Here is a 25,850-nt window from a genome sequence, read left to right on the forward strand (position 1 = left end):
CGCAATACTGCGCAGACGCTACGCGCATCTGTTGACGTTCACACATTTTATTTGTGGATTGTGGTGATTGTGGACAACAACTCAACAACCCGATCGCCATATTTATCGCCTCCGCGAACTCGTTTTCCACTGCTATCTGCGCTCGGGGTGCACTGTGTCTCGCCGATAATAAACACCCGCGTCATGCCAATGGCCATCGGCGTGTTTTGACGACGTGGACGGCGAGAGATCTTGCGTTTAAACCGATCCCTTGACTGGGTGCGTGCTGCAAAGCAACGAACATGAATCGTAGCGGTGACGGGCTGGTGCAGCGGCGCAACATTCTCCGCGAAGGCCGTGATGACGGCACCCCTCGCGACCTCAATTCACCCGAAGAGAAAAAGGCCGACCGAGGCGAAGGCGCCGACGATGGCGACTCCAAAGAGACGCGGCTCACACTAATGGAAGAAGTGCTTTTACTGGGTCTCAAAGATAAGGAAGTGAGTTCATTCACAGCCATAATCTGCGTATTCTAATTACCTCATTCTTGACAAATATTTGTTCTGTTATACCAGGGCTACACATCGTTTTGGAATGATTGCATTTCAAGTGGACTCAGAGGTTGTATCCTGATTGAATTGGGCTTGAAAGGTAAAGTTGAGCTGGAAAAAGCGGGTATGCGACGTAAATGCCTACAGAGTCGAAAACTCGTTTTGAAAAACGATTCTGCCACCGGAGATGTCCTGCTGGATGAGACTTTAAAACATTTAAAGGAAACACAACCGCCAGAAGGGGTACAGTGTTGGATTGAGTATTTGAGTGGCGAAACGTGGAACCCGCTTAAGCTGCGTTATCAACTGAAAAACGTCCGGGAGCGTCTAGCGAAGAATCTAGTTGAGAAGGGCGTGCTTACAACGGAGAAACAAAACTTTCTCCTGTTTGACATGACGACACATCCGCTGACAGATAATATTGCCAAGAGTAGACTAGTTAAAAGGTACTAAACCTATTTATAAACCTCGAAGTTGTAATATTTTAATATTTTATGATTTATTTTCTCTATAGATACAAGACGCTGTTCTAAGTCGATGGGTGAACGATCCACAACGAATGGACCAACGCACGCTAGCGCTCATCTTCCTCGCGCACGCCAGCGATGTCCTGGAGAATGCATTCGCGCCGCTCAACGACGACGACTACGAGCTGGCGATGAAGCGCGTCCGTGAGCTGCTGGACCTCGACTTTGAGCAGGAGGCTACCAAGCCCAACACCAACGAGGTGCTGTGGGCCGTTTTCGGCACATTCACCAAGTAAATACGCTGCGCACGCTCGCCAAGGTGGACGATTTCAGTATTTACGACGCGACGTGCAGTCGCGCACAGTGCAAACAATTCACGACCATTCAAAAAAAAACAGGAAAAACACGAAAACATTTATATGATAAACGTTGAGCGAGCGCAAACGGAAACATCACTCGTGTGAAATATTTACCCGATGATAGAGGATAGCAGAAGACGCAAAGAATCTTAGCGAATAAGGATAAATAAATAAATAAATATTGAAGACATGTATGTGATACATGCAAGTATAATGTAACGCACTCTCGCCGAGCGCGGTATTAACGGATAAACGCCAGTGTCGTAAGATAAATAATCTTAACTATTGTTAATGCATATAAATTTGTACATAACTTGTTTTTATACACGAATTATCGAGATTAATCGGGAACGGTGGCGATGCGCAAAGCTTCAAATTTCTTCTCGGCATTCGAGATGTTTTTTTTTTTCTATTACGATTGCGTTCCGTAGTGCTATACTTGTAAAAATTGTTATTCATCGTTTAGTTAGGCCACGTTTCAAAGTATTTACGTTTAGAGAGTGGAACAATGAAGTGATAATATGCGTGAAATTAATTTTAATCAATTACTGGGTAAAAATATATTGCATCGTTCGCATTACACACAAAAATGGAAAACAATGTACATTCACTTGGAATTTCACCGTCTCGGTCAAAAAGGTATGTTCTAAGGAATACAACGCGCATACATTTTTTGGTCTTGTACATAACTTACTAAAAATAAATATGAATATCATCAAATGTCATGGAATGCGGCTGCGAGGCGGAAGACCACTACTAGTAAAATACTGATATGTCAGTTAATTTAACCTCAAATCGACGCTTTTCGAAAGTTATCGAGATACACAACACCAACGCAACCTAAGTACATATTGTAAATTAGTTTATAATCAGTTTATATTCTTATTTCTTTAAAATTGCACTAGATGTGTCAAAGAGTGTCAAAAGTTGGCAACGCATGCGCACCGTATCAAAGTTGAAGGTTGAGTTCACAGCTCGGTGCTCATTTCCGCTGCGCAAGTGGCGTGCTTCACCGGCGATACTCCCGATGGGCTGGCCTGTAATCCCGGCGTTCTCTTGTTCGCGACCGGCGATCCTGTTCCGAGTGCAGCGATGGTGGACGCGGGGGCTGCAGCGGAGGCATCTCCACTTGCCTGTGACACCTAGAATTCACCAACACACCACCGCAGAGTAAGAATTTTAACATATTTTTACATCGCCATTTTGTTTGTGTTTTGAATTGTGTTTTAAGCGAAAGCGCCGTATGATACAAAAGCGTATACTTACTGATAGCTGCGTATTAGAGGAGTTAGTACGTATTCCAAGCTGACCGAGCGAGAGTCGTTACAGAGCGAAGACAGTGGGGTTTTAGCGATATGAGCGGTGGCGGTAGTGGCGGCGGCAGCAGCGTGCCGATTACGCCCACTTTGCCATCTCTGCAGGCGCGTGAAAAATAAAGCAAATAGGAAATATAGCGCACGCTCGCCTCGCAAACCAGCGTTTGTTTTCGATGCGAGTAATAAAATGCAAGATGAAAGAAAGAAGCATATTTACAACCATGAGAAATGTTATGAGAATATTCCCACCGGTGTTAATGCATTAATTAATAAGCCGTTTGGTTTTTATTCTTTGCGCTTTCTTTCCACCTTTTAAGCCGCCATTTTAAAGAAATGTCCGCAAAAGTTGCGCTATCGACTTACGTGACCCATAGTGGACTTCCTAGCTTCATGTAAATGTTTCGGATTGCCATTTCTAAAACACACGCCGCACATCGGTTAAAATAATTAATTAACGTGTTTCGCATAAATTTACCTATCATCCTGTTCGCCTCCCAGTCCTGAATCGGAATGCTCATGATGGATGACGCGCGGCAGTCCGTTATCGTTATGATTGCCTAAATTAATTAAATTATTGCCATTGCTGAAAGGATTCGACGGTGCGTACAGGCCGGATTTAGGCATTTGGCTCATTGCTCCCGCCTCGATGCTCAGTTGATCAATGCTGTGAAATTAATTAGTATGAGTGTAATTTAATTAAATTCATTTGTTCAGCGTGCGCGCCGCTCACCGAGGTAACATGCTCATTGCGATTGGATCGTTTTCCGGTTTGTAGCTTGTCTTGATGCCAGCGCGGCGGTTTTCCATCCCATGTGGTGTGTATGGGGGTGGGGGACTCTCGTTTCGTTCGGTTTGCTTTAAATCACGAATTTGCGGAAATTCGCTACAAAAACAAGCATAAATAAAATTGCCGAAAACCGGAAGCGTAATTTAGGAAAGTAGTTTCTTACGTTTTATGCTGTGATGCTTTAATTTTCATTGCCTTGGCATGATTAGTCTGCACCACCGTGTAGGGAATCTCCCTCAGCTGGGAATCACTCATTCCGGTAGTGTCGATGAGTTTAAACTCCAAATGTTTGCGCAGTTCATCCGACAGCCATTTATTTCCGTCGGTGGGTTTCGCCGCGCGTGTTTTACGCCCTCTAGCACTGCCAATTGTACCATCATTACTCGCTGGAGGTAGGCTAGGATTATTATTCACTTGGTCCAATTCATTTTCCGGGTTTCCGGGAAAACCACTATTAATTGGAACACCCGCACCTACAGCTTGATAATTCCGGCGATTTCGTACAACATTCGCGCGTTGTACATTCGTCTGCTGGCCTTCAGTTTGTTGTTTCCGTTGTTGTGCCTGTTGCACCGCCTTCCATTGAGATTCGGAGTCAACCAGCTCGTAATGGCTGTCACTGCGTTCCGGTTTACGACTACGACTCTGCGACTTCCTTCTGTGTGACGAATGCGACTGATTTTCATGTTCCGAACCTGAATCTCTACGATTTCTCGATCGATGTCTACGATGTTTCCGATGTGAGCGTCCCGAACTCTTCGATAATTCACTTTCATTATCCGAAGTGATCCGACTCAGATGTTTTTTACGTTTGCACGAACGTGACTCATTTGAACTCTGACTATCAACCGACGAGGAGCGATACCTGGGTCCGGCCGACCGCACCGATCGTGGACTGGGCGGAAGCGAAGTGTTGTACAACCCTCTGGAATGCGGTTGCGTCCACGGTGCGCTTCGTGTACTACGTGGCGAATCCGGCGCCTTGGTTGCGAACATAGGCGTGTAGCAGGATTTCGGCTGCGGGGCTTGCTCCCTACAGCACGTATCACTGATTAAAATTCAAGTCACAGCACGGCGAAGACAATGTTTACATTTGAACATGTTTCAACTTACAAATGAGCCGGTTGCGGAACAGACACGTATTTGACTTCGCCCGGCTGATGGTGCTCGATGGGTTTGTCCGCTGGTGTTGGATCAGTGGCGGCGTCGCCGGCGCGTCGCTGGTAGCGTCGCGACGAGACGCGAAGGAACGAAGGCGGAGTGCGCACCTTTATCTGGGCATCACGCACCGCCTGCTTTTCTGTCCGCCCGCTACGAGGAAAGGAAAAACAACCCGTAATCAACAACACCCTCGCAACACCTAATTTATGCGCCTGCATTCTTTACAAAACATACAGTGTGTTTTTTTTTTCATTATTTTCTTCACTCACCTGTATCGAAAACGTGAGCTTAAAGCAAAAATATCTGGAGATGTTGGCGACACCTGCACTAACCGGAAAAACGCATGGTGTTCAATACAACACTTCCAGAGGTGTTTACACGCCGACTTTGACGGTGTCTCAAACCCATACGTACTTTCATCATTCTAAACAAAGTCTTATTTAGATCCAACGACAATTGCTGTAGGAAATTGTTGCTTACGTTTTTATCCGTGACGCGCAGCATAAAATAGCGTCCCTTGAAGTAGATCTTGGAAATGCGCGGCCAGTAATAGTTCCCCACGGTGTTCTTGTTCCTCAGCACGATGATACCACTCGGTGTCAGGCCCAGGAAGTACTCCACATTGTCCTCGCCCTGCAAACACACGCGTTTTTATTATTACAACGCGCGCGCGCGCGAGTTTTATGATTTTATTACCAGAACTGGATGCAGGTCGACGCCGTACATGTCGAGCCATTTGACTTTATCGAGATAGCTTAGTTCCGCTACCGAAGGTAATTGCCCTCTGAAAATTACACTGTGGATGCATTCACGTTTCGCCTGGCCATATATTTCTTACAATCACGTTGTAGAAGATTGTACAACATTTCGAAAACGCGCGTAACGCAAGCGGAAATTTTAATTATGAGTCGATAATAATGAGCGGCGGGTCGTGAACAGTTATACTTACACAAGCGTCTTGTGCAGATCGGAGATTTTGTTCTCTAACTCGATGGATTGGTTCGTCAGCAGGCGGAATTCGGACACGTAGCCGGGCATATGGCGTCGCGAATCATAATCACCCAATTCGGCTAAGAAATTTTGTATTTATTTGTACAGTTTCTTAAGAGGAATGTTAATTTTACTTACATTGAACAACTGATGCGCCTAACTCAGCTGCCAACTCGAAGGACACCGGTAGGCGGCCCTGAAGAATGTCCTGCTTCACTTGCAGGAAGAATTGGTACCTAGCAAATAGTTAATACTTGAAAAGTGTTCCAACCGCCTCCGACTGACAGCACGATAATTAAAGCGTGCACGCTGAACGATGAAAGACAGGCGAAGAAAAATGAAGTTGCGTTTACGGTAATTACGTTTCGTGTGTGTGTGTGGACCTGTGTGAAGACACACGAAGGTCATCATAAGTTAAATATTCGTGTTTCATTTCGAATGCGAATGTTGGAAGCATGTTATGAGCGCTAATTTCATAGCATCCCGCCGCTGAAATTCATCAAAACGAAAACAAAAACTTTTGATTTCACTCGCCGTGTTGATATCTTATACAGTATATACGAAATAACGAGATAGAAGGCCAGCAACGACAATAAACATTGTCTTTATAGACGTATCGCATTACAGACACCATTTTCGGTGATGCTATGACATCATACGTATCACATTATTCAGTGAATGTGAATTTCACTTTTTTATAGTTTTAATATGTGATGTAAGAAGTTTTCGGACACATTGTATACCGGTGGAAATGGGCACGCACGTACGGGCGAGATTTACTCGGGTTGTTATTGCCGGCAGCAAGGTCCGAAGATACCGAAACCAAACTAGCAATTACTGTAATCGACTAGAACACAAAACGCTCGCGTCTGACCGTGGTGGTGTGGTAACGTTTAAAAAAACCAAACACACAAGACACAAAAAACGAAGTAATAAGCATCTAACAACAGCCATATTGTTCATTCTTGAATCATTTTATATTTTACACTTACCTGGTGATCTCTTCGAGGAGTTTGCATGGATCGGCCGCGTAGAACTTGACGCCGAAGTAGAACGTCACCGGCGTGTTGTCGGCGTCGCCTTTCAGCTGCTTCGAGAGCTTCTTCGACGGATCCAGCCAGTGCTATAGGAGCGTGCGCGTGAGCGGCATTATAATGTGTGTTAACCGTGTGAGCGCACGCTTTTAATTAGCGATTAGATTAAATTAATTGCGAATTAATTACCGTTTGTCCGTCCGGGTCCAGGTAGCGTAGGCCGAAGTAGGCTGTTTCGAGTAAGTTGAGGTGTTTCGTGACTACGTCCAATAATAACTGCCCGGCCGAATTATCCTTCAAAATTACATCGTTTTTCTCTTTGTTTATTTATATAATTTAAAGAATATAAACAATGACGTGTTGCATTTTAAGGTGTAACGCGATACACGTAGCAATTGGAAGCATTCCGGCAATTACGCGCCGTGGAGAAAAAAACGTTTTTCTTTTTTTCGAAAAACGCCTCGGTTCATTTCTCACGCTGCTTGTACCTTTCGAGAGGTTGAACACCACCGCCGCCGGCAAACGGGTGAAAAAACACAAAACGCACAGGCGCATAATTGCCGCATAATGCCCGCGCGCCATCGTTACTTTCGTATTCTTAATAAATACGCATGCGAACGCATCAATATGCACACAACTCACCTGAATCTCGTGCACGAGCTCTTGCTCGTCCAGCAGGACGATCTTGCATGTGACAGCGCGTGGTTTCGTGCAGAAGCATTCCATTTTCTTTCTCCCTGCGCGCAGAAATTATTTTATTATTATCATCGCCTGCAGCGCAATAAAAGCGTAATTATTATTAGCGCGTTGTGTCACCAGGCAGGGCGTAACGCCATCACGCCGCTTCGATCAAGTCATTAGCGCCGTTTGGGCTTTCAGCATGTAAATTGATATCAAAAACGTGTATTCTAATATCCGCTATTTCCAATTTCCGGCGCAGACCTGTCCGACGAGCGCTTCGAGCGGTTCGACCACTCTCGCATGCCAATGCAAGCATAAAAATCCAAAAACACATCACATCCTCTCAATAATCCACTCGAATTCGATTCTAATCGAGTCACAACAAAGCAGGAAGTTTTAACATTCAATATAATTTATATAAGTATCACGAGATGAGCGCAAAAAACTCACTGTGGAAAAAACTGCGAGTTGATATAACTTAACGTGACGAACTTCCTGTTTGTTGTCTTGGGCGCGTATGCACAGTCATTATTGTCTCAGTTCTTCAGCCGAAGAGATATACAGAGTGTTTAAAATCATCAGAATAAAATAATCCACGTGCGGCGCAATTTTAATTGTCGGGTGGCTAAATGAAGCGAAGATGCGCTCGCCCAGAGTGAAGTTCAGCTTACGGTAATCGCGGTAATAGATGCTCTCGCAAGCTGGAGCATGAGCGGCGCGGTAGCATGCAATTACCTGTTCCTGGCGCTGAATTGCCATCCAAGCTAGTTGGATGCATAGAAAACGCGCTCGACTTTGTAAGTTGTAAATATTTTACCTCATTAAACACATTGCCATTTGAATAAAGCGCTGAGTGTTTTTTATTTATTTTTGAAGTAGTTTATTAGTTACCTTGATTTCTGTAGAGGAATAACGATGATTAATTGTCTAAATTGTTGATTTCTTTCAACTTTTGATTTAGTTGCGCTTAGTAATTAATTAATGGCTGAGAATCGCCGCCGGTGTTGGTGCGGCAGCGCCGATTTCGAACAATACACAGCGTTTGCACCATTGTTCGGACGTTCAACTTTAAAATCCTAGTTGAAAATCAGACCGCGTGTACGCGCCGCGCTCGGTGCACGAAACGCACACAAACACCGCACACCTCTTCGCCGGAGAATTAATCGCGCACGCATCCACCCGCACTGGTCAATAATCTAAACGGAATTACAATTACGCTTCTGTTGTAATATTAATCCAGGTGTAAAAATAGTTGGCGGGTGTGCGCTGGTGTGGATGTCTTCGCAGGTGAAAAACGCGCTGCTCGTGTCTGAAGAGCGGACCGCGCTCCCCGACGTCTTCGACGCGACTGGCGGGGACTGGCCCCAGCAACCGAACGCAACAGTCGCTGCTCGAACGTGCGCCTCTAGGTGCGACGAAGAAGCAGCATTTTACTCTAACCGGGGTCGCGCCGGCCGATAGCCGGAGGAGCGGACGCACTTCTTCGGTTCGTCTTCGTGTGCCCGCCAGCAGAAACAGGCAGAAGAACGGCGAAGGGTCAGCGTTCAGCTGCGCGGTTTCTGGAATCATCGCGCCGCGGTTTTGCATTCGGTGCATACAGCGCAATGGAGCGTAAATCACTCGAAAGATAAAGATTTATATCGCTGCGGCCGACATTTGCAATAATATCCAAATCGTAAACTCCGATGAATGCGGGACAATTAAAATTATCAATGCACGAGATACTATTAAATTTATGGAGGAAAGAATTTAAATTCCTATAAAGTTTTCCATATTTTATGCTTTATGCGTCGTCATTCAGATGGCAATACTAAACATTTCAAATTTCGACCGCTAGATGTCGCTACGTGTCCTAGAAATATATTTTATTACATTTTAAAATGCCCCCCGAGACGATAACGATTTTTATCCGCCGGAATGTTTACGTTTTACACCCGATAAAAAATAATACAATAATAGTGTTGTTTATTTAGTTTTTCCTCTATTGTTACGGATACATAGTTGTATTATTCTCCTTTTTGACGAAAAAGTCGCCTCCAAGGTGTGTGAATCTAGCGAGGAGGTTGCGCGCACACACGGAACTCGTACGGTGGCGGCGGGGACAAGGTAAACGTGCAATTGTAGCATAAATCGTAATAAAACGGCCCACGCCGCGGTGGGCTCGCAACATGAGACGGTTCGCCACGGCCAGTCGTGTAGCGTACCGGTCGCAAGCGCATTTATTTATCTATGATTCTTTGCTCGGCCGATCCGACACGATCTCTTCGAGCGCTTCGAGTCTTCGCCACTCTCGGATGGTATTTCACAGGCGTGCGCGGCGTGCGCTTTCCCGTATTCAAGCTACGACACCAGTTGAGGATTTTATCTCTTTCTGCTGCATAGACGAGTCTGGTGCTAACGCTGCGCAGTATGTTTAGTTGAGCTTGGGCTTCGGTAATGTTCGAGTCGCGCTCGGTTTTCGTATCTAGCAACTAGCCAGGCAGCAGTACCAGTAGGCAGCCGCTAGGCCAGCGCAGTTCTTGGGTTTGGTTCGCGTCGACGCGTTGCGCGCTGCTGCTGAGAGAGAGTGCTGTTTTGGGGCGAAGCACCAACCCACACCGCAGCGACCGACCGACTAAACAATAAACAATTATTTTTTATACATCGCGCACGCCGCGTTTAGTGCTGCAAACATTGGACACACTTTCATCGCGCCAGTGTTATCACATTCTTTGCGGGTTGCAGTTGTTTTGCGTGAGTGTGCAAACGGGGCAGGTCTCTGCGTGTTTGTGCTCTGTGTGCGTGCGGCGCGACGAGATGTCGATGCCGATGTCGAAGATGCGATGAATTAATAAACACCCAGGAATAACCTCTTCGCGCAACCTGCGAGATTCGTGTGTGTGTGTTCCGCAGGGTGTTAAAGGTGTGGATTGCGCTCCGACGTGTCCCCGCGCGCGGGCGTAAGACAAAAACAATATCGCACCGCGCACGCCGACCAAGTGTGTTTACCAATTCGCCAAGAACAAAATTGGATTTAATTAGCCACGCGTGTGTTATTTTCCCCTCTTGTATATTTTAATTTTTGTGAATAGTGCTCAGTGTGTGCGTGTGGTGTGCGAGCAGCGAGCGGATGTTCGATTGTTAAAAATCGTGACGATTGTGATTGCAGCATCACACACACTCACACACCAAAACGCCAGAGAGCCGCGGCTTCAGGCCCAGCATCCGCATCTTTCGCCGCCGTGCTCTTGCACATTGTCGAGAAGGGGGGCAAAGGACACATGTCTGCCGGTGCCGCATTCTCAAACTAGGTGGGTAACAACAGGCAAGCATTCGGTGCGCACACCGCGTAAAAGCGAGCGTAACTGTACATTGATAATGACCATATTCCGAACGTTTTCGAACCAAAACTGAGCACATAACGCTTTCTATCGCGCGGATATTCTCTTTTGTTTTGCCACTCGATTGTTATGCTTGGCCCCCGATGGCTAATCGTAAAGTAATGACCGCGCGCGTACTGGCTTCAAATTTTTGTTGTGGGTGCGCGCGTGTAAACCCAGTGAGCAGCCAACATATGGACGCGGAGAGGAGCTGAGAGCTAAGGGTGAGACGACGACGCGCTCCGCCGACCCCAGATTCATCATTGCGTTATTCACTTCACTTCTCCTTTCGCTCGCAGCCCGCCGTAGCGCACAACAAACTTACACCAACACCACCACCACCCTAGGCGCACTCGACGCCCGGTCGGGCGCTAATGTCTCCCATGGCGCAAAAGATGCGCGCGTATTTGTATAAAGATGACACATAACTTAATTGCCTTATAGTGCTCACCAGACGTTGATATTAGATATTAGATTCGGGCGAGCGGCAAATCCGGCCTTTCACAAACGCGCCGGAGGATGTGTGAAGCACAGATAGACAGCGTGTTTGTGTGCGCGGGCCGGCTTACATCGAAACTTTGGAACGCGGGGGCGGGTGTGTGTCTGCTGCTCTGTGTGTATACGTGTGGGGGGACGGGAAATCACTTGAATTATGAATTCCCTGGCGTTGTTGCCTCCTCAACGCCTGTCCCGCCAGCCAACCCGCCCGCCCGCGATTGTGATTACTTCGCAAACTCTCCGAAACTCGCCCAACTTACTGCTCGCCCGCTGCATGGTTGGGGCTTTTGTAATTGATAATTTGACTTTATACGCGCTCATTTTGTTTGCTGCGAGCCCGTCTGGCGAGAGAGGGCAAAAATGAATGGATTTAATAGTTGACAGCATGGGACGCCTTTAGGGGTGGTGGTGGCGCACTTCATAAAACATCGGCCCCGGTGGTGGCCGGTGATCGCCGGGGACATATGTGTGCAAGTTACACTCGTCCCCGACACCCTTTTCACTTTTTACAACACTATCAACTCGGGTACACGACATTGTAGATAAATATTAGGGTAGGATGAGAAGGGTGCTATGCGTTTGCGACGAAGCGTTGCGGAATATGGGTCTATAATTATGGAAATTTCGAATATCGAACGCAACACATGTTGACATAACTTGTCTCTTGTTGCTATTACATTCGCCGGGGCATTTCCTATGACGGGAAGCAAGTACCTGATAAGTACAGTTACGATAACACTATTTGAAGATTGTATTATTGATTTGTTGATAATGTGTGTTTTCTTATTGCCATGTACTGGAGAGCGTTTCTCGTTTGCTTTCAGTGTGGCACTAATGACGTGAGAGTCGTAGCAGAAATGCAGCGGTCATCGCTGTGCGTCGCGTTGGCGGCCTGCCTGCTGCTGGCCGTCGGCGAGGGCAGCAACGTGGTGCGCAACTTCTCCGACTCGGAGGTGGAGCGCTTCAATCATCTCGTCGTCGATATGAACACGGGGCGCGTGTATATCGGCGCCGTCAATCGCCTCTATCAACTCTCGCCGGATCTGGAGAATGTGCTCACGGCGACCACCGGCCCGGAGCTGGACGCCGACGAATGCTCGGTGCTGGAGTGCACCACATCTGTGAATAAGAAGCTCACCGACAACGTCAATAAAGCACTCGTCATCGATTACACCAATAGTAGACTGATTTCGTGCGGTAGTCTCTTCCAGGGCATGTGCACCGTGCGCAATTTGCACAATATCTCCGATGCGAATGTGAAGGCGATCCGCGAGGCGGTCGTGGCGAACAATGCGACCGCCTCGACGGTGGCGTTCATCGCGCCCGGACCTCCGAATCCGCCCGTATCGAAAGTGATGTATGTTGGAGTGACGTTCACCTTGGGGTCGCCGTATCGCTCGGAGGTGCCTGCCGTGAGCAGTCGCTCGCTGGAGAAGGACAAGATGTTTACCATCGCCCAGACGGCAGTCACTACCGGTACAAGGATGTTTGTTAATTCGCTGGCGCGCGAACGGTATCCCATCAACTATGTGTACGGGTTCTCCTCGGAGGGTTTTAGTTATTTCCTCACCACACAGATGAGGCATATGACCTCGAATCAGTACATCAGTAAGCTGGTGAGGGTATGTCACGACGATGAGAACTACTACTCGTACACGGAGATACCAATCGACTGTGTGAATGGCGGCCGGAAGTACAATCTGGTGCAGGCGGCGTACATGGGCAAAGCCGGATCGGAACTGGCGGCGGACCTAGGGATAACCGCTCAGGATGACGTCCTCTTCGCCGTGTTTAGCGAGAGCGACGCCACGCAGACGGGTAAACCATCCGAGCTGAGTGCGTTGTGCGTCTACTCGCTGAAAGCCATCCGGCGGAAGTTTATGGCAAACATCAAGAACTGCTTCAGCGGCAAGGGCGAACGCGGCCTGGACTTTATCTCGCCCAGCCACAAATGCGTGCCGACGGTGAGTGCCAAACGAAAGTTTTCATTTCCTTTTCGGTACTTTATGCGTGTCTAGCAAGGTGGAAGTTGTACACCCCAGGTGTGGGTGCATCTTGCACACCCTTCGCGCTTTGGAGAGAGAGTCAGTCGGTAGCGGTGGCGGCGGCAGCGGCGGTGAGCGAATCGTACAGTCTGCCCTGGCGCGCGGCGCTCGCTCGCCGGAGTATTGATCGATTTCAGCCGGGCCTTCGTCATGCAAGCCCTCGCCGGCTCGCTCCCCGTGCGCGCGCGGCCCACCACGGCCCACGTTTCGTCGTTTCGCCCCGGCTGTTTCTCTCCCTCGCCGCCTCGGTGTGCTGCTCGCCCGCCCGCCGCTCATTCATCTCGCGCACTAAATTCACGTGCATCCCGTGCTTCTTATTCGCATACGGGCGCGCGACGTGCACCTTCATCACCGCCGATGCACACCCCCTACTTATACGCTCCGCTCGCCGCCGCAATGGCTCCTGCTCTTCACTCGATACACACAATACACCTTCCGCGCGTTGTTGCGAATTCTTCCTCTGGCGGGCGGCGCGCGCCCGGCCGACGAATGCGGATATTAACAAAAGCTATCTGGCTATCTCTCGCATCTCTCTCGACTATAATTGAACCATTAATGCACGGCAGAATGGTCGGGAGCTGGTTGTGCGCCGCTGCTCTCTCCTCTCCACTCCAGTGAGCGCCCCGCGCCGCACACGGGGTGCAAGCACAACGCCGCTGCTCGCATTATTTCTTTCGTTTGTTTGATGACTTATATATAGACGCGCCCGGCTTCCGACAATCAGATTAAATCTAAATGCACTGCGCGCTTCGAGGGCGGGAGTAAACAATGTTTAAAAAAGGACTCGCGCGCAAGGATGGCAGATAAATAAACGCCGGAATTGGAGGAGCGAGCACCGCTTTTTTTTTGCAGCGCCAGGCGCGACCGACCGACGACCGGTGCTTTATTTCTTGCGCCCGGCCGATAGCATATGTTCCGTCCGGTTGATTCATTCCCCCGGTTCGCGTAAAACGCAAATCGACATCAATTCCAGGATGCTCTCTCGCGCGCGCGAACGCGCTCTGCTATCTGTGCCTACGGAACGACCCACGACCGGGCCGGAGCGACATTTATTTAATTTCATCTTTTGTCGCCCCCGTGTGCGCGTGAATGATGGTTATGGCATGTTGTAACGTCGTTTCGAAAACGTTTAGGAAATTTTCGTTTAATTGAAAAATGGTCCGCGCCGCGAGTCACGTGAAAAACGCACGAAGGAAAGAAACATGAGCATTAGCGTGTGCTTTCATGTTAATATACTCTGTGTATCAAAATAACATCTTCCCATAGAATATGAATTTATTTCGGTGGAAGGGAAAAAACGTTTGAATTATATTAGAATACCGCTGCTTCGATCGTATCGATGATGTCGTAAATATTGATTCATCAGCGCGATAAATTACGTGTCAGTTTTTACGCACACTCTGTGTACTGCGTTTTAGCCTGTATGTGCAGTAATTTGTTTTGTGAGTTTTTTACGAGTAATGCATGATAAAACGTATGATTCGTTTTCGATTTATTTTTATGACGAACACAGAGCGCGCAATCGCCCGGTGTGCCCCGGCGCAAATAGCCGGGATTGTGTCGACTTGTGGAGGAATCGTAAACGTAATTATTAATCAATGACAACAACGGAATGGTCGATATTTTTATAGTGCTAGAGTACGCGCTGTTGATTCATTTTTCCACAAATCGTACATATTTAAGCGGATTTCGTCATTAATACTTCAAAGCGAACGCTGTGTCATTGTGCAAACATTTAATTAACCTAAGTGGACCGAAAGTAGACCAGCCCGGGGAGGAAAAACTACATGAATGCTTTTTTCTTCTTTTTCTTTTTTGATTTTACGATTTATTTATATTTTTGCTTTAGGTATTTACTTTTGCCTAGTAAAATTTATTATTTGCTCAAAGGGGCCGTCATGTTACGTCGACTTTTAGTATTGTTTGTTTTCGTCAAGGTTGCTGCATAGGTAGGAATAACTTGGGACATTAAAATCGCAGAATATCAAGTGCGGCGGTGTCATTAGAACGAAAGCAAGAAACCTGCAGGGGGAATTAAGTTATATGCATACACGCATGCGTGATTTGATTGCGTGATGAGGGTGGAAATGAATGTCTGAAATCACACTTTGAAGTTGGTAATATGCACTGGATAAATATAGATTTTTGTCTGGGCGAAAAAGTTGCGTGTGTACAACATTTCCATTTTTGCGGTTTTTACTACCTCAGAGGTCAGAATTTGATTTGATTTGCTTATATTTTATGCGTAAATAAACCCAAATATTTTCGTCGTGCTATTGTGAAAAGTCTTAATAGAGACGGCCGAATATGGCGCGCAAAACGCAAGCTTCAGCTTAGCCCATACAGCGATAGATAATGGTCTCGATAAAAAGAGTTGAAATGTTATACGCCGCGCGCGTACGAACGAAACCGTAGACTTTATTCGTGCTCGCAATGCGCACTTGGATGTGAAAGCAAAGCAAACCGCGGAGGAGAGTCTTTGGTTTGCGCGCTCTGCTCTTGGAAGTCGCCAACATGCCAACAACAATAATAGTGTGCCATGCCATGCCATGCCATTCCACCAACTCAGCGCAAACAAACCGAGTTGACTAGAAAGCGTACTCTACCGATATTCTTTCTCAATGTGCGCGCGTTGTGTTCGCCACGACGAAATATTTTGATAGAAAAACGGCGAAACTAGACTGGAGAATAGTTCGAAATATATCCAACGGTGGATTTTCGTCGCGCGACATCTCGGTGTGTTTGCCGTTTCTGGCGTAAAAACACACTCACACACAATCTATTGATTCGCGTTTTGCTTCATTCTGCTTCCGCCACTTTCATTACGCTACGCACGCACCGCACAATGAATCGCTTTCATCCGGGCGTCGTGTGAACCATCACTTCAGACCATCGGCAGCATTCCGCATTCGCGACGAGACAAAACAATTCGTTGCAAAGTAACCGGCTGTTGTAATTTTTTTCTCCTCTACTCTTGGTTTTTTCTCGCTATGCGCTCCTCGGCGAATTTAAATTAATACGCGAACGCCGCATGTCGGCGACGTGTACGAACACGCCGATTAAATGTTACTACATCGGCGCAGAATGCGCGAATGTGTGTAAAGAGCACGGGCAAGAGCAGCATTTCTTAATAACCTTGAGCATTGCCGACCTTTTCCGAAAACCCGCTCAACTCAACAATCATTGTAGGTAATATAACAAAATGTTGAAAAGTAATGTGGCATGTTGTGTCTGTTGTTTTCCGTGTTCCCACATGGCTCGCGCGGCGTGCGCTTAATTTTCCCGACGTTTTCGCGTTTGTTATCGAATTAGTGGCCGGCCACTTGACGGGCACGCAATGAACCGTTGAATTGTTGCTATCGCGGCGTCTGGGGCCCGCTTTGTGCGTTAATGTTAAAAATAGAAAATAATTGTGTTACAAAGACGATAACAATTATTACACAGGATATGGCGCGCCGCACGAAGAGACGCGCAGCTCGCGCTCGCTCGCTCGCGTCCATGAAAAGTAAGAAGCGCACAGCGAGATGCGAGCGAGCGAGTACATTGAAATATGTACATTAATACACACCGGGTTTTATATTACATTACATTACATTGTAGCCATTGCTGACTCCTCTGACTCTCTGTGGGCTGCACGAAGCATTTTTATTTCTATAATGTCTTTCTGCAAATTGCAGCTGAAACAAAGTGCGCAAAAGTTGTAATTGTAAGAGTTTACAATCAAGTCGTGTCAGGGCTAGAGTAAACTGAACTGAAGAGGATAATCTCCTCTCCTCTCATCCATGTGTGTGCTAAACGCGATAAAACTCTTCGAAGAGAGAATTGACGGGAAATTTGTCGCAGTTTTTACGCGTTGTCTCTGTGTTATCCGCTGCGAGCGTTAAGAGGATATCTCGAAACGGACGCAACCGACAATGACGACATCTCTACTAACTAGCGTTTTATTGAAGATAATGCATAATGCGCCTGCCGACGCTAGAGCAGGCAGGCAGGCTGTGCATCCATCAAAAAGCAGATTATTAAATAAATCCATTGTTGTCCGGCGCATATAAAAACATCATCATCATTCATCGCCTGCGCGCGCGCCTGCATTAGAAATCGCGTTCGTTTGCTTGTTGTTGTGTTGTGTTGTATTGCTAAACTCGCGTTTCCTCCATTGGCATAACCATAACAGATGAAGAAAGGAGTCGAAGCTGGAGAGGAGGGAGGTAATGCAGGCGGCAATAAACAAAATCCAATCGTAACGGAAACGCATGCAATAATTAGATTATTGCGAAATATCCCGCGTAGCAAATTGGCGTTCGCACGGGCCGGTCGTTTTCGTGCGCCACGCTCCGCTCGTCGCATCGCGCCCGCCCGCCCGGCGCACGGTTTTTGATTTTCGACGCGGAATGCGCGCAGATTGGCCGCGACGTGTCGTGCGATTCGTAACTCACGGCGCACGAGAGATGAGTAAGTTGTGACTGCGAGAGCCAGCGTGCGCGCGAGAGCAGCGTAAAAGAACAAAGGATGAGCATGAGCCACGGCGTGCACACGACTTGCGCTCAGGCCGAAAAGGTAACGCGAGACCGAAGAAACTCTTCTCTTCTTCAGCGGCCGTGCGCGTCGGGAGAGAGACACGAACGACTCGCGCACGACTCTTGGTCTTTCACTGTGGATGGAAGAAAACGTACAAACGGTCAAAGCGTTGTTGTGTAAAGCCTTTCATATTCTTCAGAAACTCTTACTTTACTTAATTTACTGCAATAATTACCGGTTATTATAAAAATTGTTAAAACTGTTGTCATGGTAACGCGCAATGTTACCAAAAATTTGTCTTCCATGTCAGGGTTAAGTCAAGTTAATCTAAAACTTAGCTCAAGTTAACACCGATATGCTTCGTACTCTTTATTTTACTTAACTTCTAGTTATGCGAGTTGCTGTGCCCCAGATGTGCAATCGCGGTCTTCGTTTCTTCACTTCACGCAGTCAACTTCACCTAATTGCCGTGTTTGCTTACCTTAGCAGCGCGCGCGCACGCGCACAATGCGCGCAAACTAAAAACAAAACGCGCCGGCATTGCATTCTGTTGCGAATTTCACTCATTTAAGCGCGATTTTTTGCACTCTTACCTCAAGCTCACCGCATGCGTACACCGCGCCGGCGGAAATTGCCAACTTTCTTAGTCGCACTAAGTCAGTAGGCTACCGTTTCAATGCAAATCGCGATTAATCACACGCCTCGCGCCCGCTTAAAGAATGGAATGCGTCGCACGTGCGCGCGGTTCGCGTCGGGCGTGTGAAAAGTTCGCCGTCATGCATGGCATTGTGATGCTAAAACGGCGCTCATCGCACGTCCCGAAGATTACCCACTTAAGTAAATAGCGCGCTTATGATGCGCGTGTGGTTTTAGTTTCGGCGTGTGTTTAACAAACATTGCGTCGTGTTCGGCTCATCCGCAGGTATATGCCATATGAATGCCGCGCGTTCGTCGGAGCAGTTAACTTTGGTATGTGAGAATGGGAGTTGTTGGCCTGCTGCTGGCTGCTGGGCTGCTGGCCCTGAAAGAAAGCAAACGCGTTCCGCAGCGGACTGGCCGCATGTGTGAGAACCGCCGCGCGCCGGTCGAGGAGGGCTTTTTTTAGCGGTTTCATTCAGCGCCGGGCGCCTTCATTGACTAAAAATTACATCAACTCTCTCTTCATCATCATATCGGCTGTGGTTGGATGTTGATGATGAACTGCGCCGCCACCGCGCGAGCCACAATTTGAATAACAATTTGAATGTGTGAATGAATCGAGTTAAAAGCGGATTAACTATGGCTGCGGTATATGCAAACTAAATAAAAAGCGATGACGCATGAATATTAATGCACATCGTCTCGCGGTGTAAATATAATGCAAGTGTGGCTGTTTAACACGCGTGTTTATTATGAAGACAAATTAGTGATTGTTTTGTATTACAATGTAAACACGACGTCCGCTTTTGGTAGCTTTGGAAGTCAGTCGGGTTGTAGTAGATGTGGATGTGTTCTGGCTTGTTTCCGATTTAATTAATGTGTGTATATGTGGTGCTCTTTACAGAAGTTGAACACCATCGCTGAGGACTTCTGCGGACTGGACGTCAACACGCCGCTGGGCGGTGATATGCCGATGGCGGCGGTGCCCGTGCTGAATTTTCAGTCGCGGCTCACCGCCGTCGCCGCCACCTCCACCGGCGACTTTACCGTTGTTTTTATCGGAACCGCTAAGGGACACTTGAAAAAGGTACGGCTTCGATTTCTTTAATTTATTACGGTTTATCGGCTACAATGAGAAAGCTTTTTTTTATATAAAAGTGTGCGAAAAAATTCGACGGGAAATACGGAAATTAAATTATTTTACAAAAGTCGTGATTTTTTTTCTTGGTTGGAGTTTTGCAAACCGTTTTACGTTTAATGTCGGTTTTTGAATAAACCCCACTCGTGGCGTTTTTCCAATCTTGCCGCCTCGCCGTCGCTCCCGAGTGTTGGTTTAACACTCCTGAGTAGGTGGATAAAACCGTCACAAAGGTGCGGCGAAGACCGGCAGGATTCGAATATATCTCGAAAGGTCGAACCTAATTTATCCTTCGGGACGCTCTGCGCGCCGGGAGGTCGAACATCCCGACATCGTTACAGATGTAACGACGGCAGCGTGTTTTTGCACTTTTCACGCCTTCTTATTCGGCGGCGACCTGCCGTCGTCGACGTCGACTTCCTGGCGACCCGAAAAAGCGCGCGCGCGCGTCTATAAATTTCATTTTTATTTTATGCAAATGTATAAAAAATGGGAGTAAGCACTCTCTCCGCCGCTACCGTGAAAAAACGTACGCGACTGCCGAAATAAAAGCACGAAAAGAAAGCAATTTAAATTTGGATTTAAAGAGCAGTGAATAGCTCTCCTCTCCAGCTCCTCGTTGGGGGGGTAGCGGATGAGGCGTATAAAACCACCGCTACGGAGGCGGAAGCGCCGAAAAAAAACCGATAAGATAACTCCCGACTTGACTGACTTTGTGGGCTATATACAACCGTGATGCATAATGCCGAATGTTTGGTTTCTTTCTTCCCGCAGGTGGTAGTCGAATCGATTGAGAATGGGATAGAGTACGGGGACCTCATCATCGAGGAGGGTTCGCCCGTAAATCAAGATCTGCATTTCGATTCGCAAATGATGCATCTTTATGTGATGACCGAGAAGATGGTAAGTGCCTTTACGCGCTCGCCTCTCTACTTTAGGCGCGCTCTCGAAAAACTCTCGCCGGAAAAATATTCTCCGTAGCGCGCCGCGATTCCCGTTTCCGTCCATTTCCGTTTGTTTGCGACCTGGAAAAATATCATTCCATCATTCGAATGTGTAATGGTCCTTGGAGCGCGCGCGGGGCGCGCCATTCGCTTTCGGCCACTTTTCTTCGGTTTCTATTCCACGTTCCGTCGGCTGTTTTATAAGAAAATTAATCATCCAACGAGCGCGCCGTTGAGTAAAAAGCGCCCGGCCATAATCCGACAGCCCTAAGGAGTCGGAGCAACACTGTTGCTCCACGCCTATTCGGAAAAGTCATCATTTTTATCGATGGGTAGCCACGATGGTGGTTGCTGGTTTTTTTTTTTTTGCACTTTGGCAGAGGCGATGTGGAGGTGTCGGAGGCGCGCCTGCGGTGTGGGTAATTTCTATTTAAAAAAATACCTCACGTACATACATATTTGATAAGTTGGTGGTGAGCCGGCCAACGCGAGCGGCGCGCACGGGAATAGGGAACGGGAATGATCAATGAAAAGTGTATGTACTCCCAATAACGGAACGCAGGCGCTCTAGGTGTGTACGTGTGCCGGAACGAGCCCCCCGAACACCATTGATAGGTAGCGGCAGGCGGTGGCGGCGGCGGCAGCGGTGGCCTGCGAGGTAGCAGCAGCAGCCGCCCCCGCTGCGCGCCGCGCCTTTGCCGTTTCGAGTACCGGCGCGCACATGCCTGCAAGCGGAATGGCAGGAACAGGAACGACCGGCCCGGCAGGCAGGCAGCACAGGCATAGCAAGCAAGGGCGGGCAGTAAAAGCAGGAAAAGTACGCGAGACATGAGAAGCTCGAACCGCGCTCGACGTGCGGCTCTCGTCGCCCCCAACCTGCCAGCCGGCGCACCACTCGTAGTCGTACAACTTGTATCCACTTCACGAATCGGACCCACATATCATGTTCGCCGTTCACTCGACTTTATTTACATTTACATCGGGGCCCGGGAAACGAAATACCAGCGCGCATCCCAATCCCGATCCAATCCAATTCGCGTTATTCGAAAATCGCTCGCCGATTAGTCATCTTTATTACATTACTCTGCTAAAGTGCTCACTTTGCAAGAAAAAAATGAAATCATGCGCGTGAATTTTTTTCTAGCATTTACATTTATTTTGAATAATGATTATGTTACATTCATGTGTAGATCAACAATTCGTTTGAACGCGAAACGTGAAGGTCACACTCGGTATGAGTATGCGGCGCATTTTTCTCACTCGTTAGTCATCGCTTTCCTACAATAACATTTGACTTGCTTCATCCATTACTCAACATCACCGCTATTGATTTAAACAAAGCGGCTATCGCAAAAGCGCGCTGCCATGTGTGTGTATGCGACACTGCCAGATAGCGCACAATCTCTTTGTTTGTGCGCATTTATTCAGTTCGATCGAAATCAAAGTTCAACGCAATTTTTGCCGGTTTTCCTGATGCCGATTAGTCCGGCGTCACGTAGTCACTTAATTACCGCTTATTTTAGTGTGGCATTGTTTGGCCATTTCCCCATTGTTCGTCACTGAGGTGTACGAACATCTTGGCAATGTGAAATTAACATCCACCCGTCTTTCTTCGTTCGCTCTCTAGGTATCAAAGGTCAAAGTACAGGAATGCAGCGTGTACAAATCGTGCCTGGACTGCCTGAACGTCAAGGACCCGTACTGTGGCTGGTGCTCCCTGGAAAACAAGTAAGCATTTTGTCCACACGCGCACACACCTACAACTAACCCACCAAAAGAGGTGATGGTGGTAGTAGTGTTGTGTGGCGTTTGTGAATTGTAATTTCGACCACTTAGCGCTGACATTAGTCGTCGAGCACTAATGTGCGCTCGCTCGAAACATTCCGGCGCGTAAAATTTCAGCCAAACGGCGACAGTTTGCGCCCTCCTTAATTACATTAATTGCTAGACATTTGCGTGTACCACCCACAGGTGTAGCCTGCGTTCGGACTGCATGGACGCCGCCAAGGATCCGCTCTACTGGATCAGCAAGGGCGGGCGCTGTACGAGCATCACCACGGTAACTCCGAATCAACTGCAGCGCACCACTGCACGCACTGTAAGCGGATTTATTTATTCTTAGACTTTTGAGTCAAACGGAAAATGTGTGTGGTTCTTTTTCGATAGCTGGATCTGCAAATCGACAACCTGCCCACGTTACCTGGGCAATTTCAATGCGCGTTCACAGCGTTGGACAAAGTCCTGCTGACGAATGCGACGAAGAAGAATTACGGCGTGAACTGCACGACCCGCGGACTGATTCGCTGCCGTCGATCCCACCAGGACAACGTAAGATATTCCACCCTATTCATTGATTTTCCTTCCTTGCTCGGCTCACGTTTGTGATTTGGTGCTGCATACTGGCGTTTCAGATCACTTTACTGCGAAGCTCTCGGTGCGCATGCATTCGGGGACGGATTTCGTCGCGACGAACTTCACCTTCTTTGACTGCAACACGTACAGCTCATGCACGCAATGCGTCTCCTCGTCTTTCCCCTGCGATTGGTGCGTGGACGGACACCGGTGCACACATGACACTGCCGAGAATTGCCGGAATGATATTCTTGTAACTGGAGTTAATGTAAGTTGCGCGGACTTTTGCGATAGGGGTACTTTGACGATAATGTGGAATGCTTGCAGCGCGTGGGACCAAGTTATCGATCAGGACCGGCCTTCTGTCCGACGATCAATGCCACCGTGGGCAATTCGCCGGAAATTTTGGTCGCGTCCGGAATTAAGAAGGCCATCCGGGTGAAGGTGCATATCATTGGGCAGTTTATTGTACAAACACGCTTTGTCTGCCAGTTTAACATCGAGGGACGTGTCACTAGTGTGAATGCGCATCTTTTGGGTGACACGATCTACTGCGATCAAATGGAGTTTTCCTACACGTCGCGGGCGCCTAATATTACCGCGACGTTTGCTGTGATTTGGGGCGGTTCGAAACCATTGGATAATCCTGATAATATTCACAGTAAGTTTTTTTGTTTTCTTTGTTTGTGTTTGTCTAGGTAGGATGTTAAAAATGTTTGATTTTAGTTGTGATTTATCGTTGCCGAGACATGGCGGATAACTGCGGTATGTGTTTGGCGCTCTCGGAAAAGTATGAATGCGGATGGTGCCAGAGTTCGGATCGGTGCGAAGTGAAAGACCAATGTGAGCGCGGTTCGGCTGTCTGGCTGAACCGGCAACAGACGTGCCCCAATCCGGAGATTCTCTCGTTCACGCCCGATTTGGGCCCGTGGGAAGGCGATACAAATATCACCATCGACGGCATCAATCTCGGCAAGCAATTTCAGGATATTTACACGGGCGTCTCGATCGCTGGCATTAACTGCCAGCCGTACGAGCAGCTCTACGTGAAGACCAAACGCATCGTGTGTAAGGTGGACGGGCCCGGTACCAACCAGCCGCGCCAAGGGCCCGTCGTCGTGCGCGTCGAGGACTATCGCGGCGAGTCCAAGACACACTACCGCTTTGTCGATCCGGCAATCAAGGGCATTTCGCCAAAGTACGGCCCGAAAAGCGGCGGCACCATGCTGAAAATCACAGGCATGTATATGAATGCTGGTAGCAATATTCAGGCGTATATCAATGATCTTCCATGTAGAATAGTTTCGTAAGTAGTCCGATCGACAAGGGTTTCACCGCACCATATGCGACACGATATATCTGACGTGTGTGTTTTTTAGCACGGACCAAAATCAGGCGCTCTGCATCACGAGCGCCAGCGATAAGCCGAGCGTCGGCAAGCTGCGCATGAAGTTCGACAAGGGCGATCGCTTCTGCGAGGACGAGTTGTTTCAGTACGTTGAGGACCCGATCATCGATTCGGTCGAATCGGGGGTTGCCAGTCAGGTAAAACAGCCGAAGGGTATTCCGGCGGGTGGGATTAACATCTCGGTGACTGGTAAAAACCTGGCCTACATTCAGAATCCGCAAATGTATGTCTACTATGAGGAGAAAATGTTTGTTAGTGTAAGTATACACAACTTTTTTTTTTGGTTGTATTTTGTGAAATTTTAATCCTATTTGTATTCAACAGCGGTGCACAATTATAAGCAATACAAGCATGACTTGCGAGAGTCCTGTGATTGAGATTGAAGGACTGACGACATTGGATGCTGACTCACCGCTTGCGTTAGAGTACGGCTTCCGAATGGACAACGTCTCTGGAGTGCAGAATCTAACGCTGAATCGGGAGTTCAATCCGTTCCTGCTCTATCCCAACCCTGTGTTCGAACCCTTCGATAAGGAAGTCAAATACTACAAGTCTGATTATCTCAACATCAACGGCCTGAATATCGATAGGGCGTGCCAAGAGTCTGATGTAGAGGTTCGTATCGGCAATAATTTCTGCAATGTCACCTCGCTCTCCCGACAACAGTTGACTTGCCGTCCGCCGGAAACTCAACCGCCCGGTCACGGCGAGAACGGAGAAGTAAATGGCGAAGTCCTCCCCGAGGTGGTTGTCATTGTTGGCGGATCGTTGAAGTTCAATATTGGGAGTTTGTCCTATTCATCACCGCAAGGCATCAACGCTTCGTTTTCGAAACCAGTCGTCTACTTTGTTTGTGTGGTAGCCGTGGTGATTGTCATTGTCTTTGTGGTCTTCCTCATTGCGTACAGACGCAAATCGACTGAAAACAATCGCGTGCTCAAGAACATGCAGGAACAGATGGATATTCTCGAACTGCGTGTGGCGGCCGAGTGTAAGGAGGCGTTCGCTGAGTTACAAACTGAGATGACGGATCTGACTGGCGATCTCACCTCGGGTGGTATACCGTTCTTGGACTATCGCACTTATGCAATGAAAATACTCTTCCCGAACGTGGACGATCACGCTGTACTACAATGGGATCGGCCGGAATTACTCCGCAAAGATAAAGGCCTGCGTCTGTTCGGTCAGCTTATCATGAACAAGACGTTCTTGCTGTTGTTTATCCGCACACTGGAGAGTAATCGCTACTTCTCGATGCGCGATCGCGTCAACGTCGCCAGTCTGATTATGGTCACACTGCAGAGCAAAATGGAGTACTGCACGGATATTTTGAAGACTCTGCTTGCGGATTTGATTGAGAAGTGTATGGAGGGTAAGAGTCATCCGAAGCTGTTGCTGCGGCGGACTGAGAGCGTTGCCGAAAAGATGCTCAGCGCATGGTTCACATTCCTGCTGTACAAGTTTCTGCGCGAGTGCGCGGGCGAGCCACTGTTTATGCTCTTCAGAGCTATGAAGCAGCAGGTCGATAAGGGCCCAGTGGACTCGATCACCTCCGAGGCGAGGTATTCTCTCAGCGAGGAGAAGTTGATAAGACAATCCATAGATTTTAAACCAATGGTAAGCA

The 25,850-nt window shown here is 47.9% G+C and overlaps 3 protein-coding genes across 3 annotated transcripts in view; 2 read left to right on the top strand and 1 right to left on the bottom strand.

Moving 5' to 3' along the window:
• The first annotated feature begins 6 nt into the window (after nucleotides 1–6).
• On the top strand, nucleotides 7–2,076 carry LOC135792826 (Golgi phosphoprotein 3 homolog sauron-like). Its single transcript, XM_065303583.1, has 3 exons — nucleotides 7–479; nucleotides 555–975; nucleotides 1,043–2,076. The coding sequence occupies exons 1-3, from the start codon at nucleotides 282–284 to the stop codon at nucleotides 1,291–1,293; spliced, it is 870 nt and encodes a 289-aa protein (XP_065159655.1). The 5' UTR covers nucleotides 7–281; the 3' UTR covers nucleotides 1,294–2,076.
• On the bottom strand, nucleotides 1,016–8,663 carry LOC135792815 (band 4.1-like protein 4). Its single transcript, XM_065303563.1, has 16 exons — nucleotides 8,217–8,663; nucleotides 7,287–7,381; nucleotides 6,834–6,938; nucleotides 6,603–6,733; nucleotides 5,749–5,846; nucleotides 5,570–5,690; nucleotides 5,317–5,404; nucleotides 5,101–5,253; nucleotides 4,890–5,044; nucleotides 4,573–4,770; nucleotides 3,623–4,492; nucleotides 3,403–3,555; nucleotides 3,148–3,336; nucleotides 3,036–3,087; nucleotides 2,623–2,771; nucleotides 1,016–2,498 (listed from the first exon to the last, which is right to left on the bottom strand). The coding sequence occupies exons 2-16, from the start codon at nucleotides 7,368–7,370 to the stop codon at nucleotides 2,366–2,368; spliced, it is 2,679 nt and encodes an 892-aa protein (XP_065159635.1). The 5' UTR covers nucleotides 7,371–7,381; nucleotides 8,217–8,663; the 3' UTR covers nucleotides 1,016–2,365.
• Nucleotides 2,393–25,850, top strand: part of LOC135792814 (plexin A3-like) — a 27,045-nt gene continuing 3,587 nt past the window's right edge. The window contains 14 exon segments of the mRNA XM_065303562.1: nucleotides 2,393–2,526; nucleotides 10,474–10,615; nucleotides 12,007–13,146; nucleotides 19,289–19,471; nucleotides 20,297–20,425; nucleotides 22,094–22,194; nucleotides 22,438–22,564; nucleotides 22,633–22,750; nucleotides 22,753–22,794; nucleotides 22,878–23,086; nucleotides 23,146–23,479; nucleotides 23,545–24,124; nucleotides 24,198–24,483; nucleotides 24,551–25,843. Of these exon segments, the coding sequence (XP_065159634.1) occupies nucleotides 12,040–13,146; nucleotides 19,289–19,471; nucleotides 20,297–20,425; nucleotides 22,094–22,194; nucleotides 22,438–22,564; nucleotides 22,633–22,750; nucleotides 22,753–22,794; nucleotides 22,878–23,086; nucleotides 23,146–23,479; nucleotides 23,545–24,124; nucleotides 24,198–24,483; nucleotides 24,551–25,843 (4,509 nt within the window). The 5' untranslated portion in view covers nucleotides 2,393–2,526; nucleotides 10,474–10,615; nucleotides 12,007–12,039.

This window comes from Atheta coriaria, unplaced genomic scaffold (genome assembly GCF_025399875.1).
Source record: "Atheta coriaria isolate IRGN ID8LTWV9N9 unplaced genomic scaffold, Caltech_Dcor_3.1 hic_scaffold_5_pilon, whole genome shotgun sequence".
Lineage (NCBI taxonomy): Eukaryota > Metazoa > Arthropoda > Insecta > Coleoptera > Staphylinidae > Dalotia > Dalotia coriaria.

Bases quoted from the DNA above. Each gene is read 5' to 3' on its own strand.
- LOC135792826 (XM_065303583.1), top strand. From the start codon at position 282: ATGAATCGTAGCGGTGACGGGCTGGTGCAGCGGCGCAACATTCTCCGC. The intron at 480-554 runs GTGAGTTCATTC...CTGTTATACCAG, and splicing joins TGGGTCTCAAAGATAAGGAA to GGCTACACATCGTTTTGGAA. The intron at 976-1,042 runs GGTACTAAACCT...TATTTTCTCTAT, and splicing joins CAAGAGTAGACTAGTTAAAA to AGATACAAGACGCTGTTCTA.
- LOC135792815 (XM_065303563.1), bottom strand. From the start codon at position 7,370: ATGGAATGCTTCTGCACGAAACCACGCGCTGTCACATGCAAGATCGTC. The intron at 6,939-7,286 runs GTGAGTTGTGTG...GTAATTTTGAAG, and splicing joins AGCTCGTGCACGAGATTCAG to GATAATTCGGCCGGGCAGTT. The intron at 4,493-4,572 runs GTAAGTTGAAAC...TACGTGCTGTAG, and splicing joins GTTCCGCAACCGGCTCATTT to GGAGCAAGCCCCGCAGCCGA.